The sequence below is a fragment of the Balaenoptera musculus genome, chromosome 19, assembly GCF_009873245.2.
Source record: "Balaenoptera musculus isolate JJ_BM4_2016_0621 chromosome 19, mBalMus1.pri.v3, whole genome shotgun sequence".
Lineage (NCBI taxonomy): Eukaryota > Metazoa > Chordata > Mammalia > Artiodactyla > Balaenopteridae > Balaenoptera > Balaenoptera musculus.
The window spans coordinates 150,400-170,501 of NC_045803.1; the positions used below are offsets into that span (position 1 = coordinate 150,400).

At 50.1% G+C, this 20,102-nt stretch overlaps 1 protein-coding gene and 1 long non-coding RNA gene across 4 annotated transcripts in view; one reads left to right on the top strand and one right to left on the bottom strand.

Annotated features, from left to right (window-relative positions):
- Positions 1–19,992, bottom strand: part of LOC118884955 — a 40,248-nt gene extending 20,256 nt beyond the window's left edge. The window contains exons 1-2 of the long non-coding RNA XR_005017409.1: positions 19,337–19,992; positions 2,866–2,945 (exon numbers count right to left, since the gene is read on the bottom strand). This is a non-coding gene — a long non-coding RNA (uncharacterized LOC118884955). The remainder of the gene's footprint in view (positions 1–2,865; positions 2,946–19,336) is intronic.
- On the top strand, positions 1,350–8,093 carry LOC118884941 (zinc finger protein 132-like). 3 transcript variants are annotated; one of them, XM_036833131.1, is made up of 3 exons: positions 1,350–2,535; positions 4,523–4,676; positions 5,867–8,093. In XM_036833131.1, exons 1-3 carry the CDS (start codon positions 2,506–2,508, stop codon positions 7,507–7,509), a joined length of 1,827 nt encoding a protein of 608 aa, XP_036689026.1. In that variant the 5' UTR covers positions 1,350–2,505; the 3' UTR covers positions 7,510–8,093. The 3 variants fall into 3 exon arrangements, 2 of the variants coding, with proteins under 2 accessions (XP_036689026.1, XP_036689027.1); XM_036833132.1 differs by having other exon boundaries at positions 4,550–4,676; XR_005017403.1 differs by lacking the exon at positions 1,350–2,535 and having other exon boundaries at positions 4,149–4,676; positions 5,604–5,956.
- Positions 19,993–20,102: the final 110 nt, after the last annotated feature.

Below are 20,102 nucleotides of genomic sequence, written 5' to 3' on the forward strand. Positions count from 1 at the left end.
TGCAGCCAGATAAATAAATATTTAAATATAAAAAAAAAATCAAGGCATCAGCAGGACTGTGTTGCTTCTGGGGACTCTGGGGAAGAATGGGTTCCCTTGCCTGTTCCAGACTCCACAGTCTGCCAGCATTCCTTGGTTTGTGGGTCTTTCCGTCTTCAAAGCCAGCAACGGCAACTTCTTTCTCACATTGCATCACCCTGATTCAATCTCTCTCTGTCTCTACCGCCTCCCTCTTCCACTTTTAAGGACGCTTGTGATTACAATGTTTCATCTCACCTTCCCAACCTCAGATAATCCAGAATGATCTCCACATTTCAAGGTCAGCTGATTATCAACCGTAATTCCATCTATCATTTTAATTCCCCCTTTCCCTGTAACATAACATATTTACATGCTCTGGAGATTAGGTCCTGGACATCTTGAGGGGAGGGGGAGGCGTTAGTCTGCCTACCATGAGCATACTTAAAAAAAAAAAAAATTAAACATTGCCTACCTGGCTACTCGTTAAGTCAAGAATGAGTGCATTTTATATTCACATATTGAGGGATGGGGAAGTTATTCTGGCTTATACATGATTTGATTTTTTTTTTTTTTTTTTAAAGTTTTTTTTTTTTTAAGTCTTATTTATTTATTTATTTATTTATTTATTTATTTATTTATTTTATATTTATTTATGGCTGTGTTGGGTCTTCGTTTCTGTGCGAGGGCTTTCTCTAGTTGTGGCAAGTGGGGGCCACTCTTCATCGCGGTGCGCGGGCCTCTCACTATTGCGGCCTCTCTTGTTGCGCAGCACAGGCTCCAGACGCGTAGGCTCAGTAATTGTGGCTCACGGGCCCAGTTGCTCCACGGCATGTGGGATCTTCCCAGACCAGGGCTCGAACCCGTGTCCCCTGCATTAGCAGGCAGATTGTCAACCACTGCGCCACCAGGGAAGCCCTGATTTGACTTTTTTATGCTAACTAAAACAGCCTGTTTGTGGCCTATCAAAAACACATGGTACATCTGCTGTAATCATTAAAGAAAAGGGTGCATTGACCAGAAGTAAAGAATGTCCATGTTAAAAATAAAGTTTAAATGCCTCCCTTCCTGGGATGCCAATGCTGGTATTCCTTCAATGATAAGACTAGCTTCTTCTCAAGGCCATATTGACTGTGTGTGCATGCTGACCTGTTTTTGTTTTTCTTTTTAAACCTCGAAGGAATGCATCCTTGACCTGTCTGATGTTCTTTGTTCTGACAAGATATAAAAATGTGCCATGCTTCAGTGGAGCAGTTCCTCAGAATTATCTGAGAGGCTGTCTTCTGGGCTATAGTCCTCAGTTTGGCTCAAATAAAACTGTCTTCTATCCCTAGTAGAGATTGTTTATTGATTACTTCCAGCGACAGTGTCAACAAGCATTCTGTAGACAGGCATCTCTTACTTGCCCTCCCTGGCAGTGTATGTAAGAGCCTTGGGATGATGGTGCTGGTGACAATAAGGACAATAACAATACTAGCTCTCTCATATATGTAGCACCACGTGCCTGGCCCCGTGCTAAGCACTTTCATGTCACCTCTCATGAGGAAAGTTGTGGTATTTTCCAAATTTTGTCACAGGACTTTGAATTAGAGCTGATTCTTTGAATTTAGAGCATCAGAATCTCCAGAAGGGCTTGTCAGGCTCATCCCTGTGGGGGGCAGGGACAAGAATTTGCATTTCTAGCCAGTTCCCCAGTGATGCAGATTCAGGGACCACAGTTTGGGGACCACTGAATTAGAGAGACATTTAAGGTTACTAAACAAAGTCTCCATGAGGGAGATAGTATTTTCACTTGACACCCTCAAAGGCAACAAGTGGTTCCCCAGGGGCCTCCTCACGGCTGGTTGTCCGAGGCCCAGGACACGGGTCACTTGCTGGACAACTATCTCTGCAGGAGGAAACCTGGGAGCGGCTCCTTTAAGAGGAAGCAAAGACACGCCCCTGCCAGTCTTTTTTTCAGCTCTCCATTTCCCAGCGCCCCTCCAGAGGTAGCTTGGCGTTGCCATGGAGAATGGAGAATGTGTGGGCGCCGCGCTGGGGGGTGGGGGTGGGGTGGAAATGCAGGACTGAAACTACATTGACCACAAGGCATCGGGGGCGGCGGGTTCTGGACCAATCACAGCCCAGAACAAGGGCTGTTTCCTGCTGCTCGGTCGGCGGGGGCGGAACCTCCGGTGTCGCCATTGTTGGCATTCCTTCTGTTCTTGACAGGTCGTTTTCCACTGCCCTTGGGGACCCGAGTGTTGGGTCGTGGCCGCTTTCCAGGCTCCTCCTCGGGACCCGGCCGAGGTGGACAGTGAGGAGGATGGGACCGGCCTCCGGGCTCCGTACGAGCCGCAGTGTCCTGTAACGCGGTGTTCTGCGTCCCCACGGTCCCTGGAGGCGGCGTTTACACCGTGGGGACAGAGGCCCCGCGTGCAACGGGCGGTGGGAGGCCCCCGGCCTGGGGCGGGGGGTGTAGGGAGCGGCAGGGCCCGCCTGGATCTGATGGCGGCGGCGCTGAGGGACCCGCTGCGGGTGAGTGGAGGGTCCCCGCAGCCCCCACTCACTCGGACCCCTACCCATGTGGCCCGGGACCCCGGACAGAGGGGAGGGGGTGCTCCCGGACTCTGCCCCTCCATCTTCGCTACTGGGACCCTTGGGTCACTGAAAGCCCAAGGTGCCGAGTCCTGGCCAGGATTTTTGTGGAAAGGTTCTCATTCTGGAATCCAGTGGGACAAGGCGTGCAAAGCAGTTTCAGGCACAGGGGCCAGGATGTGCACGTGCTTGGCGGTGAAGCTCAGTTGGGAGTGTTCGGGGAACTGAAGGTCTCCCTGGTGCCTGGTGGACAAGAGCTTGGCCTGTCACCTGAGGGTGGTGGGAGCCACGGAAGGTTTGGAGCAGAAGAGGGAGGTGATCTGACTCAGGTGTTCACGGGCTTCCTCGGGCTGCAGAGTGGAAAACAGACAGGAGAGTGAGAGTGAGGGAAGAGAAAAGGAGGCACACAAGGATGCTACCTTAATACAGCAGTGGCTTGGCCAGAGCGGTGACTGGAGTTGGGGGAAGTGGTTGGAGCTTGGATCTGTCTTTTAAGTTAAGCCAGCCTGATTTTAGGTGGAGGGGGAGAGAGAGAGAGAGAGGACGAGGAGGTGGGGATGTCCCCGTGGGTTTTGGGCCTCAGCGATTAGAAGGTGGAAGTGCTTCGGCTGAGATGGGGAAGTTGGTGGGTGGAGTGGTTTCAGGGAAGATCAGGAGGTGGATTTTGACCACGTTGAGACTGAGATGTCCCAGAGACTTCTGAGTGCAGGTCTACGTTATGCTGAGGGATTCCACTTGGAGACATCCAGTTGGCAGTAGCCAGCCTGTGAAGCGAGGTGGAACTCAGGAGCAGATTTAGGAGGGAGCGTCTTTAGGGCATGGTGATGGACGCCCCAAGGGGGCAGCTGAGGACTGGGTGGCTCTTTGGGTACCTGGACAGGGGTTGTGGGGTCACAAATTCAGGTGAAGGGAGGAGCAGCCACAAAGGAAGGGGTGTGTGGAGAGGAGGGTCCAGAAGGGGCCCCCGGTCGCTGGGGTGGAGGCTGAGGCGTACTGTAGGTGGAGGTAGATGACAGCAGGACCGGGGCTGGTGGCTGTTCACCTCTCTATGGCTCACCAGCCTTTCTTGGCCCCCTCTGCGGGGCCTGTGAGTTTCAGTTAGGATGGCAGGTTAGCTCAGTGGCAGGCAGGCAACTGGGAGTGTCGCAGGCCTGGGGTGGGAGGTGGTGGGCCTGGACTTTGAGTATACATTAGGAGAGAATACAGTGGCTGGGGAGGTGACAGCATGCAGAAAGTCAGAGGCCAGGACATGCCAGAGATCCATGTCTGGCCTTGGTGGCTGAGGGTCAAAGGTAGGAATAGGTCCAGTTGCAGAAACAATGAAGGAAACTCTGGGTGCCACCCCTGGCAGTTAGAATTCTTTGAAGTCTGGGTCAGGATGGGGTACTCGTTGACCTCACCAAGTAGCCAGGCTCTGGACGCCATTTGCACAGTGGCATGTGGGGTGGCTGGGAGATGCCCACTGTGTGGGCCAGGGAACAGTGTGGGGTCTGGAGATGTGCGATACAAAGCCTGATGTGTGCAAGCAGAGGAGGTGAGTCAGTGGACTGGAATCTGGTACTGGGGGCCCTTTGGGAGAAAGGGGGCCTCCGGTTTGGTGTTTCTGGGTGGCGGGATCTGGGGACCCAGGGGAATTACCTAGCAGGAGGAAGTGGGGCCCTACATGCCAGGCTCAGAGTTTAGATAGCATCTATCTACCTGCCTGCTCTTTGAAGGACAGTGACCGATGGGACATGAGGAGACAGCGGCACCCATGACATTGCATCTGGAGGAAGTGGGTGACCTGGAGTGTTTGGGGAGGATGGTTTAGGGGTCAGAGACTGCCCACCACAGAGGTGTATGATGCAGGGTGAAAGATCTAGGTCCGTATGGGCTCATCTGTGCACTGTTTGTTTTTTGTTCGTTTTTCTACCACCCTTTGGTCTAGCTGACTTCATTGTCCTCATCATGGCAGGGCTGGGGGACCTTTGAGGACATTGCCGTGTACTTCTCTCAGGAGGAGTGGGGGCTCCTTGACGAGGCTCAGAGGCACCTGTACTGTGATGTGATGCTGGAGAACTTGGCACTTGTGGCCTCACTGGGTAAGGCCCTCCCAGCCTCCTAGGCTCTGCCTTTCCTTTTCTCCCAGAAGCAGCTCTGTCTTCCCGCAGCTGAGCATGGGCGCTGCTTCCTCCCCTGGCCCACCTGCCTCGTGTTTGCCTGCTCCTTTCTCTGAGGAGCCCCAACACCTGCTTCCGAAGCCTTCTGGGGAAGGGCTCAGGGCTCGGAGTCTCAATCCGGCTGCCTAAATTTGTCTGGATCGGTGGCACCTCTGTGCCTGGCTGTGCTGTGGACTGCAGACACCGACGTGGTCACTGCTTGTGGAGACCACAGGGCTGTTCCTGGGAGCCGCTCCTCAGGGGCTGATTTTGTAACACTGGGTTTTCTTCCCAGTTGCAAAGATGACACGAGCTCCCTTTGGTCTGTCACCGGATAGGTTGCCCTGAGCTAGGCCACCCCCTTATCCGCTCTTTCTGCCAGGACTTGCATCTTCCATGTCCTGTGTGGTTGCCCAACCACAGGAACAGGGCAAAGGACCATGGGTGCCCATGTCTGCAGCCACAGCAAGAGAGGCTGGGAGGGGGCCTGGCTCTGGTGAGTGGGAGCTGGGGGCAGAGGTGACATTGTGGTGGGCTCACATTATACTGGGTACTTCCCCTGTGTCCACTGGAGCTTGTTGCTGGAGCCAGTAGCCCCACCCTACCCCCACCTTCCTTCTTCACTGAGGACAGACCACCTACTTGCCATTTGTCTTTTGTACGTAGGCCCTGATGACGGACAGCCTCACTGCTCTGATCTCCATTTCTCCCCCATTCCCTGCCTTTCCTCCTTTTGCAGGGCTGTCCCAGGTTAGTCTACAGTCCATATGTCATGATATGTGTGTGTATCTTCATGTAGACTCAGAGCACCAGGTGCCCTGGGTTTTCCTGAGCTCGTGCACATGGCTCTGTGTTCTCTTTTCCTGGCAGAGCTCTCTCCTCTCCTGATGAAAGCTGAGGAATGAGTTGGAATCTCTGCTTCTCCTCCCAGCCTGAACTTCACCCATGTTCTCACAGGTGATGGGCCCTCGCTTTCTGTGGCCTTCCTGGGCCCAGTCCTGCACCACTGGCTCTACCTCACCCTGACTTGATCTACAGACTCATTCCTGAATGTGTCAGACACACATCTGTGAAGGGGCTGCCCTCTCCCAACAAAGCCTACATACGTGTTACCGGCATTTCTCTGCTTTCAGATTATTGGTGTGGAGCGGAGGCTGAGGAGGCATCTTATGAGCAGAGTGTTTATGTAGCAGTGCTCCAGTCCAGGACCCCCAAGGCAGGTCCATCCATCCAGAAGGCCAACACCTGTGACGTGCGTGACCCAGTGTTAAAAGACATATTACACCTGGCTGAGAACCAGGGAATACACCCCAGGCAGAAACCGTACATGTGTGAGGCATGTGGGAGAGGTTTCTGGCTCAGTGCAAACTCTCACCAGCACCAGAAGGAGCACAGTGAAGAGAAACCCTTCACATGCAGAGAGTGTGCTAAGGCTGTCCTGGACAGCCATGGCCTCCAGCCCCAGGCCACCCACGGAGAGGGGACATCACACAGAAGCACCGAGTGTAAGGAGGCCTTCCCACCCAGCTCCATTTGGCAGCAACAGCAGGGAGGCCACGCCTCACAGAAGCCCTTCAAGTGCAGCAACTGTGGACAAGCCTTCCTGAAGGCCTTTGCACTCCTCAACCACCTGATCACTCATGCCAAAGAGAGACCCTTCAGGTGCCCAGCAGGTGGAAATGCCCCCGAGAGCTCAACCCTGGTTCAACACCGAAAAACTCACACTGGAGAAACATCCCATGTGTGTAAGGAATGTGGGAAGGTGTTCAGCCACCTGTTTAGCCTGAGGACGCATCAGAAAGTTCACACTGGAAAAGCGCATCTCAGTTGCAGTGAATGTGGGAAAGTCTTCACCCGCAAACACTCACTCACTCAGCACCAGAGAGTTCACACTGGAGAAAGGCCTTATGAGTGTGACCAGTGTGGGAAAGCCTTCACTCGTAGCTTCCACGTTGTTCGGCACCAGAAAGTTCACAACACAGAGAGGCCTTATGAGTGCAGACAGTGTCGGCGAGTCTTTAGCTGTATCTCCAACTTTGTCGAGCACCAGAAAATACATACCGGAGAAAGGCCTTATGAGTGCAGCGAATGCGGAAAAGCCTTCGTTAACACCTCTCATCTTGTCCGGCACCAGAAAGTTCACAACACAGAAAGGCCTTTTGAGTGCAGTGAATGTGGAAAAGCCTTCCAGCAAACCTCCAAACTTATTCTACATCAAAGGAGTCATACTGGAGAAAGACCTTATAAGTGCAACCAATGTGGGAAAGCCTTCAGTTGCCCCTCCAACCTCGTTCCACACCAGCGAATTCACACTGGAGAAAAGCCTTACGAGTGCTCCGAATGTGGGAAAGCCTTCAGTCAAAGCTCTGCCCTCATTCAGCACCAGAAAGTTCACACCAGAGAAAGGCCTTATGAGTGCACTGAATGCGGGAAAGCCTTCAGCTACAGCTCTAACCTTGTTAAGCACCAGAAAGTTCACACCGGAAAACGGCCTTATGAGTGCAGCCAGTGTGGGAAGGCCTTCAGCGAAAGCTCCATTCTCCATCAGCACCAGAGAGTTCACACTGGAGAAAAGCCTTATGCGTGTAACAAATGCGGAAAAGCTTTCCGCTACAGCTCAAACCTCTCTAAGCACCAGAAGGGTCACACTGGAAAAGAGCCATCTGAGTGCAGTGGACATAGGATCGCCTTCAGCCAGAGCTCCAGCCTCCCTCAACCCAGAAAGGTCACATCAAAGAAAGGTCTTAGGAATGTGGCAAGAATGGATAAGCACTAGTGGGGACCTTCTCCTTGTTCCATAAAAGGACTCACTCCTGAGAAACTCCTATGAAAGGAACCTTTGTGAGGAAGCCATCAGCCAAAATTTGAAACTTGCGCATCCCACACCCCTACTGGGAGATTGGCTGTAGTGCCAGTGGTAAGTGGGAAGCTTGCAGGAGCTATGCTGCACTTTCTAACCTGTCCAGGTGCTTTGCCAGATTATGTCACTGCCAGATGCCCTCTCACCTCTACCAGCTGGCAGGTCCCCACACCATGTGCCTGTCATCTCAACATACTCAGGGAATGCAGGCTTGTGTTCTCATTCCCTGGAGGGAGCCATAAACGTTGGGAGCCCATTGGGGTGGCCTCATTTTCCACCTCTCCCCTGTCCCCAGTGGCTCAGGTGTTGCCCTGACGTAGTTGTCTCCAGGAGGATCTGAACTGGAGTCTGATGATGTCCAGAGGAAGCTTCCTTCTTCATGGGCATTGTTGAGTCTACAGATGATGCCTGCAGTGAACTGGTCCAGCCTCCAAATCACCCAGCCTTGGAACTGCCTGCCTGCAGAGTGTGATAATAAAGACCTTATTGCTGAAGCCATCTTTAATCCTGAGACTCCGTCCATTGTGTATGGGGAAAGATGGAGAACAGAATTGGGCTCTAATGGTGCCAAGAGAGGGAAGGGCTTTTGTGGGGGCCCAGACTTTGATAGTAGGATGGCAAGGAATAGCGTGCAGTCTAGTTTAACCTAATTTGCCTTGCAGCCCAAGGCCTCCTGGGACACACTTAAGGTCTCTGGGCCAAATCTTATATCCTGGTGCCAGGACTACTTGTTCGGCCCAGAGCTTTGGGGTTTGAGTACTGGTGTGGGAATCTCCAGTAATTCCTGCACAGCATTCCTGGGAATATCCCACATCCCTCAAAAGTGTTGAGGGGCAGATGTCTCCTGGGACCTGCCCATGGGTCCAGTAAGGCCCCCGATGTCCAGAATCTGTTGGTAGGTATCTCTGGATTTAAGATCTACAGGGGCCAGGTAAAAGCACAAGTGGGTGTGGACACACTGGGTTTGAGCTCAGGAAGACTGTGACAAATGGAGGAGATGTGGCCGATGCTGTGCCTGGGCCACGCACATCATACCCACTCACAAGAGCTGAGTGTGTTCAACATCAAGTGGGCGGCTTGACATAGCCATGGTGGAATTTATACCACAGAAATTAGCAAATAATAGCTCTCAGGGAAAAAATAACAACACACTTGAGAAAACCTGATTTGTAGTGTTTGCCAAACTTGCTGACAGTGACCTTGGCCACAGGAGAGGCTCAGCTGTACAGGGGAGTCCTGCATGCTCTTGCCTTGTCCTCCAGAACAAGTGCGATGCCACTTGAGGGGTGTAACCAGCGGTGAGGTGCTCACTGCCAGACAATAATCTTGAGGTGGTTTGGATTCCTACAGCCTCCCAGAGCTGCTCACTTCAAGGCCAACACTGCAAAGGCAGGAACCCTGGGACTGAGAGAAGGGAGGTCCTGCAGTCCAGGATTTTAGTGGCCCATTCAGTATTCCAGGCGAGTGTGGTGGCCACTGGCCTCATCATCTCCTGTTTTCTGCTGCCACTGAGGCACAGCTGTCCCCAGGTATAGGGGTCAGAGACGGTGGAATCAACATATGGTTGCCCCATTTTCTGGTTTTCCAAGAGGAGTGAGAGATCCATGTTTTTATGTGGAGCCATTTGATTTTATAAAGGTTGAAAACTATTTTCCCCAAACTTCAAAGTTTATAGGTATAAATGCAAACTATATATATGTGTTCCATATGTGTTCCTGGACCAACACTTGTGACTCTTAGAAAATAAGCAAACCAGGCTTCAGGGAGCCCAAGGGTCCCTGGGGGTCCCCAGACACGAAGGCTTTTGGCCATGTTTACTGCACAGCATGTAGCAGGGACAGTGGCACTGCTGATACTCCACTCAGGATGACTCTCTGCCCGCCCCCCCCAATCCTCCGCCAGTTCCCTGAAACTGACCATATGAGGGATGGCATTCCTGGCAGGCTTGTGGTCAGCCGAGCACGTGGCAGATGTGCCTGAGCTCTCCCCAGCATCCCAAGGTGTCAGGGAATCCCCTGAACTCAGACCATCCCTTCTGGGTGTAATGATTGTCTTCCACCAACTTGGGAGGCTTGGGATCAGAGTTACATTCAGATGAACCTTGGGGCCTCAGGCTTCCTAGCAAAGGGTGGACACATCATCAATGGCTCAAGTCCTTGAACCCTTGTCGTCAGCTGTGGTTAGACAGGCCTCATAACACTGCCCCCAGTGCATGGGTGAAGCCCTTCACCTACCTTCTACTCTCCCCACCAGGGCTCTGTCACACCAGCCAACTTACTGGAACCTTAATATTTCCCTGGTGATGCCAGAACATACTGAACAAAGGTGTGTTGGTTCTGAGCGTTTGATTCCCCAGAGTACCAATTCATCCCTAGCATCACAAGATATCCAGGGACCCTTGGCCTGCTCAGGCCCACTCTCCTGGGTGTATCAGTTGCCTCCGACCAACATGGAAGAGTGGCTTGGGATCAGAATTAAAGTCCAGCTGAGACATGTGGGACTCAGGCCTCCAAGCAAGGTAGGGCAGACACCTGTCATCAGAGCTGAATCCTTTGTACCCCAAATGGTCTGCGATGTGTAGATCCTATAAAATGAAGACTTCTGGTGAAGAGTCCTTGATTTGGTGAAGTGCCCTTGACCTGAACCTGCCTTGTGGTCTCCCCAACAGGGCTCTGTGCAGGGCAGCTGGCCTGCAGGGGTGTGTGTGTGTGTGGGCGGGGGTGTTTGTGTGTGCATGCACGTGCGTCTGTGGGTACATGATCATGTGCATGTGCCAGAACATCCAAAATAAAGCCCTTACGGCTCTGAGCATCTATGAACTGGGGCTACTGACATCTGTCTTGACTCTACGGGAAGGTTGATCTGTGAATGAGCCACGGAGGAAGGCAGCGTTAGTTGAGCCCCAGATCCACTTAGTTCCTGAAGCCAGATGCCAAGTGGACTTTTGGGTTCCATGTACCAAAACTGACCAAAGCAATTCACAGAGGAAAAGGTAATTTTTTCAACCAACCATCAACAATTGGACAGCCATATATTACAACAACAAACTTCCACCCATACCTCAAGTCATGTGCAAACGTTAACTCAAACTTGATCATAGACATACCTATAAAAGTTATAACCATAAAAGTTCTAGAAGGAAGCATAGTGACCTTGGATTTGCTGAATTTCTTAAATATATCATAAAAAGCATAACAAGAAAAATACAAATCAATTGGACTTCATCAAAATTTTAAACTTTTGTATTTCAACAGTCACTCTCAAGAAAATGAAAATGTAAGCCACAGACTGGGAAAACTATCTGTAAAACAAACACTAACAAAGGACTTGAATCTAGACTATATAAAGAACTCTAACAACTTTTTTTTTTTTTGGCCACACCACAGGACTTGTGGGATCTCAGTTCCCCAACCAGGACTGAACCCAGGCCACGGCAGTGAAAGAGCCAAACCCTAACCACTAGACCACCAGCGAACTCCCACAGCCTAATTTTTAAAAATGGGCAAAAGTGACTTGAACACTCACTTCACTAAAGAAGATATCTGGATGGCAAATAAGCACATGGCTTCCATGTAAAACGTGTTATTTATTTAAAGCTCACGGCACCCCCATAGGTGTTCTAGAGATACTGAGCTGGTAAAGGACACAAAATCTGGAGCTACACATCACAGCTGATAATTAGCTGTGTGCCATTGGACATATTCCAAAGTCTCAGTTCCCCCTATATGTAAGAGATTATTTATTTATTTATTTATTTATTTATTTATTGGTTGCATTGTGTCTTTGTTGCTGTGCGCGGGCTTTCTCCAGTTACGGCGAGCAGGGGCTACTCTTCGTCTCACTGCAGTGGCTTGTCTTGTTGCGGAGCACAGGCTCTAGGTGCGCAGGCTTCCGCAGTTGCAGCACACGGGCTCAGTAGTTGTGGCTCACGGGCTCTAGAGTGCAGGCTCAGTAGTTGTGGTGCATGGGCTTAGTTGCTCTGCAGTATGTGGGATCTTCCCGGACCAGGGCTCGAACCCGTGTCCCCTGCATTGGCAGGAGGATTCCTAACCACTGTGCCACCAGGGAAGCCCTATAATAGATTATTGATAATGACTCCCCTATATTTTTTTTATTTTTATTTATTTATTTTTATTTTTGGCTGCGTTGGGTCTTCGTTGCTGCACATGGGCTTTCTCTAGTTGCGGCGAGCAGAGGCTACTCTTCGTTGTGGTGTGTGGGCTTCTCATTGCAGTGGCTTCTCTTGTTGTGAAGCACAGGCTCTAGGTGCGTGGGCTTCAGTAGCTATGGCACACGGGCTCAGTAGTTGTGGCTCACAGGCTCTAGAGTGCAGGCTCAGTAGTTGTGGTGCATGGGCTTAGTTGCTCCACGGCATGTGGGATCTTCCTGGACCAGGGCTTGAACCCATGTCCCCTGCACTGGCAGGTGGATTCTTAACCACTGCGCCACCAGGGAAGTCCCGATTCCCCTATACTGAATTGATGGCTTTGGCAGAGGTGCAGGTCTGCAGATCCTCAGAAAGTCTGCACACCCTCACTCCACATGGACTCAGTCATCAAAGCAGACTCATGACTGCTCCACAGAAAGGGAAGAGTCACTCCAGGCTGCCAGTCTCCCCCACTCCCTATTTCCTCATACCCAGTGTTCCTTTACCACTTAATATACCCACCTGGCTCTTACAGGAATACAAGAAGGTGACCCTGCCTTTCAGGGTCTGGTGTCCGGAGGACATGACTTCTAGCCCAGGAAAAGAGCTTCCTGTCATTGTGGCTGGGTGTGTGATGTGAAATATCCTCTAGAACAAGAAAGCAGCAGCCTCGCCTCCTGGACCACTGGTATGTTTTCAGAGCCCTCTCTCCCTTCCCTGGGTGAGCTCTTAGCAGCCAAATCAAAAGATTTGGAACATAGAATCTTTCAGCCTTTCCCAGGAGAGCAGATATGCAAAGTAGGATACCCACTGGAAAGGAAGAAGTAAAAGTGTCTTTATTTGCAGATGACGTGATCCTGTATGTAAAAAAATCCCAAGGAATCCATTTTAAAAAGAAAACCTCTATAGTAAATAAGTTTAGCAAGGGGCAGGATAAAACCCAAAATATGTTAGCAACAATCTGAAAATGAAATTCATGAAACAACTCCATTCACAGTACCTTAAAAAAGATTAAAATGGTAATAAATTTAACAAAAGAAGTACAATACTTGTACTCTGAAAACTATAAAACAGTGCTGAGAAACTGCTGAGAGACATTCCATGTTCATGGATTAGAAGACTCAATGTGTGGGACTTCGCTGGTGGCACAGTGGTTAAGAATCCGCCTGCCAATGCAGGGGACACGGGTTTGAGCCTTGGTCCAGGAAGATCTCACATGCCGTGGAGCAACTAAGCCCGTGCACCACAACTACTGAGCCCACACACCACAAGTACTGAAGCCCATGATCTACAACAAGAGAAGCCACTGCAATGAGAAGCCGGTGCACCACAATGAAGAATAGCCCCCACTCACCGCAACTAGAGAAAAAAAAGCCCGCATGGAGCAACTAAGACCCAACACAGCCAAAAAACAAAACAAAACAAAAAAAAGACTCAATGTGTTAAAATGACAATACTCCCAAATTGATGCATAGATTCCATTCAATCCTTATCAAAACCACAGCTGACATTTTTGGTAGAAACTAACATGCTGATCCTAAACTCATAGATACGCAGAAGACTTACAACAGCCAAAACAATTTTGACAAGGATCAAAGTTGGATTTACCTTACCTAATTTCAAAAGTTTCTATAAAGCTGGGAATTCCCTGGTGGTCCAGTGGTTAGGACTCCCCACTTCCACTGCAGGGGGCACAGGTTCGATCCCTGGTCAGGCAACTAAGATCCCGCAAGCCGAAACAAGGCCAATTAAAAAATAAAAAAGTTTCTATAAAGCTAAGGTAATCAAGACAATGTGGTACTGGCATAAGGCCAAACATACAGATCAACAGAATAGATTTGAGAGTACCAAAATGCCCTTAATTGATTTCCAACAAAGGTACAATGTGGAAAGATGCCTTTTCAGCAAGTGGTTCTGGGAAAATTAGATATTCACATGCAAAAAGATGAATTTAGATCCTTATCTCATACCATATGTAAACGTTACCACAAAAAAGATCATAAATATAAGAGCTAAAACTATAAAATTTATAGAAGAAAACAGAGAAAATTTCTGCCTTTTGGTTAGGCAAAGAATTTTTTAGGTATGACATGATGACAATACATAAAAGGAAAACTAATAAATTATACTTCAAATGTAAAATTTTGCTCTTCAAAAGACACCATTAAGAAAACTAAGGGACTTCCCTGGTGGCGCAGTGGTTAAGACTCCGCGCTCCCAATGCAGGGGGCCCGGGTTTGATCCCTGGTCGGGGAACTAGATCCCACATGCATGCCGCAACTATGAGTTCGCATGCCGCAACTATGAGTTCGCATGCCGCAACTAAGGAGCCCACGTGCCATAACTGAGGAGCTGGTGAGCCGCGACTAAGGAGCCCACCTTCCGCAACTAAGACCTGGCGCAACCAAATAAATAAATAAATAAATAAATAATTTTTTTAAAAAAAAGAAAATTAAAAGATGAGCCACAGACTGAGAGAAAATACTTGTGTATATATATACGGATTCTGAATATAAAATCTATGAAGAACTTTACGATTCAATGATAAGAAGACAACCCAATTATCATCACAGAAGATAAAGAGATGGTTAATAAGTACATGAAAAGATGCCCAACATCATTACTCACAAAAACACTGTGGATTAAAACACCAGTAAGATGACTGCTTAATGGGTAGAGAGTTTCAGTTTAGGATAATGAAAAGCTTCTGGAGATGTGTACGAGTGACAGTTGCACAACTGTGTGAATTTATTTAATGCCATTGTACTGTACAGTTAATGGCACAGTCACTTTGGAAAATGGCTTTGGAGTTTCTAAAGAGTTAAACATAAAATTATCATATGACTCAGCAATTCCATTCCTAGGCATTTACCCAACAGAAGTGAAAACATATGTCTACACAAAGATTTGTAAGCAAATATTCCTAGAAGCATTATTTATAATTGCCAAGAACTGAAAAAAATTCAAAAGTCCATCAACTGGTGATGGACACAATTTGGTATATCTGCACAAGAGAATATCATTCAGCAATAAAATGGAATAAAATACTGATACATGATATAACATGAATGAACCTCAAAAACATTATGCTGAGTGATAGAAGCCAGACACAAAAGGCCACATGCTGTATGATTCCATGAACCTGAAATATCCAGAAAAGGAAACCATAGGGAGACATAAAGGAGATTTAGTGATTGCCAGGTTTTGGGAGGTGGGGTGGGAGGGAGTTTTGACTATAAAAGTGCCTAAAGGAGCTTTTTGGGGCAATGGGAATGGGGTAAGATAATGGCTGCAGAACTCTTTACATTAATTAAAAATCATTAAATTGTATACTTATACTGGGTGTATTGTTGGAGGGAGGTATTCCCTGGAACAGAGACCATCATCTTGCTTCTTCCAGACCAAACACTGTCTTCCCCAGGAGAACTCCAGGTCAGAAGCTTCAGAACAGAGGCTTCCATCCTTACATTTCACAGGGACATGGGGAAGAAATGCAAATTGAGTCACAGCTGGACACAGATGCTCCATGCCTTGCTGCTGTGCCTTTTTTCAGGTGTTATGGGGCCCCAATGGCTAATTTGGGAGCACCTCTCAATTCAATGTTCTCAATTCACTCCATCCACTAAATAGGACTCCAATATCAAAGGTAAATTGGTGATGTAGTCACCGTCAAACAGTACCAGGGCTGAATGACAGGAATGCACAAAACCATCATGTTATGAGTACTTGAAGCAGCTCCATGAAGGCATCACTGATATCAAACGCAGACTTCACAATGTCCATGAATAATGGGAACCTTACCCAGAAGGCCCCCAGAAACCATCCCATCAGGCCCCTTGCTCAGAGCAGGAGTGAAGTCCATGCCCTACTGAGTCATGGGAAAGCAGCATGATGCCATGCCAATGGGTGCAGGGCCATCACCCTCCAGGGCACTGCAAGCAGGGAACAGGGGCTGCTTTATGCTGAGCAATTGTGAGGTGACCATCAAACACAGAAGGGCTTCTTCCCTAAGAGCCAGTGGTGCGACAGCTCTCCCAAAGTCCCCCAACAAGTCACAAACTACAACACTGCCCCTTCAGGCTTCCCCATGCGCAGGGCAGTCCTGGAGTGTCTCCTCTGGTGGCGGTCCTTCTATACAAGGTCCAGCTTCTGCCTGAAGGCTACTCATGTAGGCTCTTTCTTGAGTGTTAATTCTCTTATATTGATAAGGTTAAAAAAAGAGGCTGATTATTTTAAATAAAACGTTAAAAACGGGGGGTGGGGATGGAGAGCTGAAGACTTTACTGTATTCCCTGCCCTCAGGAGCCTTCTCTCCAGAGTGAGGTTTCTGGCGTTGGGAAGGAGGAAGTGTGGCTGACACCTCTCCCAGGTCAGCTGTACACACAGGGTCCTTCTCCAGTGTGAAGCGTTCTACGTGGAACAGGCAGGAGCTGCAGCTTTTTGCTCTCCTACCTACCTCACTCACAATGTGGTAACTTGCTGCTGCAAAACAGGATTAACTCTGAGAGGAGGCTTTCCAACACGAGCTGTACTCATTATGCCTTTCTCCGATGGTGACTGCATGAAACAGGTTTCATATTTTCCTGAAAGTTTTCATGTAGTTACTACATTTGCACAACTGTTGCCTGGTGTGAATTTTCTGGTGCTAACAAGAGTGGAGCTCTGAATGGAGATGCCCGTTCTCCACACTTGTGAGTCCTTTATCAGTGTGAATGCTTTGGTACAGGGGGAAGTGCAAAATTTTGCTCAAAATTTTGGGCCACACTCCCTGCCCTCATAGGGCTTTCTTTCTTTCTTTTTTTTTTTCAGCTAACATTGATTTTGTGTTTCCTTTCAGTGTATTTAGTAAGCCTAAGCAGAGACATTTTTTTTGTAATTTTTATTTATTTATTTACTTATGGCTGTGTTGGGTCTTCGTTTCTGTGCGAGGGCTTTCTCTAGTTGCGGCAAGCGGGGGCCACTCTTCATCGCGGTGCGCGGGCCTCTCACTATCGCGGCCTCTCTTGTTGCGGAGCACAAGCTCCAGACGCGCAGGCTCAGTAATTGTGGCTCACGGGCCTAGTTGCTCCGCGGCATGTGGGATCTTCCCAGACCAGGGCTCGAACCCGTGTCCCCTGCATTGGCAGGCAGATTCTCAACCACTGCGCCACCAGGGAAGCCCTCATAAGGGCTTTCTATGGGGCAAATATTTTGGTGCTCGATGGAAACAGAGGTCTGGCTGGAGGCTTTCTCATGTAACATTCAAAGGTGTGAATGTACTCCTGCTTTCTCAGGATGGAGACAAAGGTGAAGGCCTTCAAAATGCACTTGGGATTTTTTTTCCCATTCTTAAGGTTTTTTTTGGTGGTAGAAAAGGGAACACCTCTCCTTGAACACCTCTCCATTTGCTGTGCATTGATCAGGTGTCTCTTTCAGTGTCAGCTCTCTGTGGATTCTGCAGTTTGGGGAGCTGGCAGGGCCTCAGTGTCTGGTGACAGACAGGTGCTGTGCAGTGAGCGGAGTCCAGGCCTGGGACCCCTGACACTGTGCCCACCTTCCTCAGTGGGAACAAGTCAGGTTCATGGAAGAACAGGTTTTCAAGAACTATTTAAGGATATGTGAAGGGGAGGCCAGTGATGGAGGACCTGGCCATAAGAGGGGAGAAAGAGAGAGGCTGAGAGGCAAAGGACCAAGAGGGGTTAGCCAGGGGACAGGAAGTCAGGGGAAATTAGGAAGGGGTGTCAGAAAGATAGAAGAGGCATGGGTGCTCACATTGATGCCAGGGCAACAGAAGACACAGGTCAGGCACCAGGTAAGAGATCAGCCCACTGCCACAGGCCCTTCCACACCTGTCTTGCACTCACCAGGACTGGTCTTCCGTGGGTGTCTGGTCATGAACTGATTCGAGCCACCCTGTCCACCAGCCAGGTCCCCTTTCGATGTTCAAGTTGGGTGACCGCACTGGGGTGGGTGGAGACAGTAATTCTTAAGGGGGATCAAGGCGTTTGTGAGAGGTCAGCCAGCCCCAGGTCAGGGTTGATTCACCCCATGACAGACCAAGGTGGATGGGGATTACTTACGCATCTGGGAGAACTGAACCTCACAAAATGAACACCCCGGGAAGGCCTCACTAGAAATGCTCAGTGGCCCCTGAATCAATGGCCATGTTAGTGCCCATAAAGCCAGTAAAGGCGCTGACAAGGGGCAGCTGGCAGGAAACTTCCACTGGAGGAGGTGTGATAGAGGGACCAAAAAGTCACAGACCCTGACTGGTTCATCGGACCAGAAAATAACCAAGCTGGATGTGATCGGCTACTCGGGTTGTGATATTTTTGACCTTGGACCACAGTTGTCAAGGTCCCAAGGCAAAAGGTGTTGGGGGTTGTTTATACAGTAGTCTGGGAGGAGAGGTAGCAGAACATTGGACAGCACTAGGGCCAGCAGCACCTCTCACAGGGAAACTGGCAGCCTGACCTGGTGAAGACAGCACCATATCACAGCAGAAGCCCCACTGGGCCTCACTAAGGAGACCCACTTCTTCCGAAAAAAAGGCACACGACCTTGTCCTCAAAGGTCACTGGGTCCTGCAACAGCAGGCAAGGAGCACATGAATGTGCTCTAAGCATCGGGCACTGGACCTGACACGCCAGTCTCTGTCCTGCCACACACTTCCCCTTATGTCTCCCAAACCCTGTCCCCTGACACACCTGACCACCCTTTCGTATCTGAGAGCATGGGCCGTCCTCCTGGGTACGCACTCTCCCCATGTCCATTGGTGTTTGGACAATGCTTCTCTTTTTCTGCACCCACCTCATCTACTCAGCTACTGGTCCTTAGTCTGGACACCCCACACTCACCTCAAGGCCTATCTGTAACAACCTAAGAGTTTCCTTCCAAAATCCCATTCTCAGCATCTTCCCTGGTCCAGGCCACCAGTGCACTGCAGTCTGGAAATCAGGAGGCCAAATCAAAATCCCCTATCTGTTCACGGGCACATGTGTCACCTCCACCTAGAGGCCTCCAGACAACTCAGTCTCTACCCGTACAAAATCCAACTGTTAATCTTCCCCCAAACGTACTCCTCCTGCCAACCTCCGATCTCCATCTCATTCTTTATCTGAACACTTTGGGTGGTCCTTTACCCTCCACTACGTTCACTCTCCACGTGTAACTGGAGGCCCCATCAACTCCACTTTGAAAGACACATCCAGAATCTGAGTATCTCTCCCACCTCTCCTGCTTCTATTCTGCGCAGGTCACCCGACATATACCTGCAGCAGCAACCTCATGAAGCTGCCTGCTTTCAGCCCCACCACAACCCCTCTCCCACAAGGCTGCTCAGTGTGTTTACGCGGGATCCACTGGGATAGTTTCAAAATCCTGAGTCAGATCACGGCCATCCATCTTCTAATGAAAAATTTCTGTGGCTCCCAGCATCCTCAGCCCGTCAACAGAGGTAGGACTCCTACCCTCACGCCCTCGGTTACCAACGGAGACTGGAAAACTTTCCTGAATGCTCTCAGGTCAGTCTCACCTCCGAGTCTTCGCACATGCACATTCCTCCGCCTGCACGCTCCACATTTTATCACACTGGATTCTTAAAGGGAGACCCCTTACCTGTCAACGTTCCACTGTCCTGAACACCCAGGCCTGAGGCTGAGTCAGGGACTTGGGGCACTGGGGTTCGGAGTCCAGCCAGGTGGAGGTCAGGAGACTCTACCTCATCCGTGCCTAGTCGATCGGCTCGCTTATCACGCCTGCAGTCCAGCTACATGCTGGGTCAAGACCTCAGAATGGCTGGCTTTTGAGCCTGGGTCTTCTTCTCCGTAAAGCGGACACAACGTACAGGGCGACGACTCCGGGGCGGCCACGGACACAGACGGGCCTTGACGGAGATAACCGCAAGGCACCCCGGCGCCAGGCGGTCCCCCGACAGCCGAGGACACACGAGCTCGGGGAGGCGGGACGTTCGCTGCGGTCATGGGGCGTACAAGGCACAGCGGCTGGACCTCCCAGGTTCTCGTACCTACCCTACTCCCGTTTCCGCGGGCGGGGAGCCTCCTGGATGCTGTCCACAGCCCAGCAACTACGTCCCTCCACGAAGTGCCGACATAAAGGCAGTACAATGAAGCAATGGTCCGACCCCAGAAGTCCCGCCCCCACCGGCGCGGCCGTTCCGGAAACGCCCCTCCCCTAGGTTATCATTGGTCCCTATCCTGGGCTCTCATTGGTCAACACTGGGTGCGGTCGCACGGCGAGGGCGTTTCTGGGTAATGTAGTTCGTGTCTCGTGAGCCGTGACGCAACGTGCGCCCTTCCTGATCACCTAGGCAACGACTAGGCGGCACCGCGATTGGCTCCGGGAAAAGCGCCATAGGAGGCCG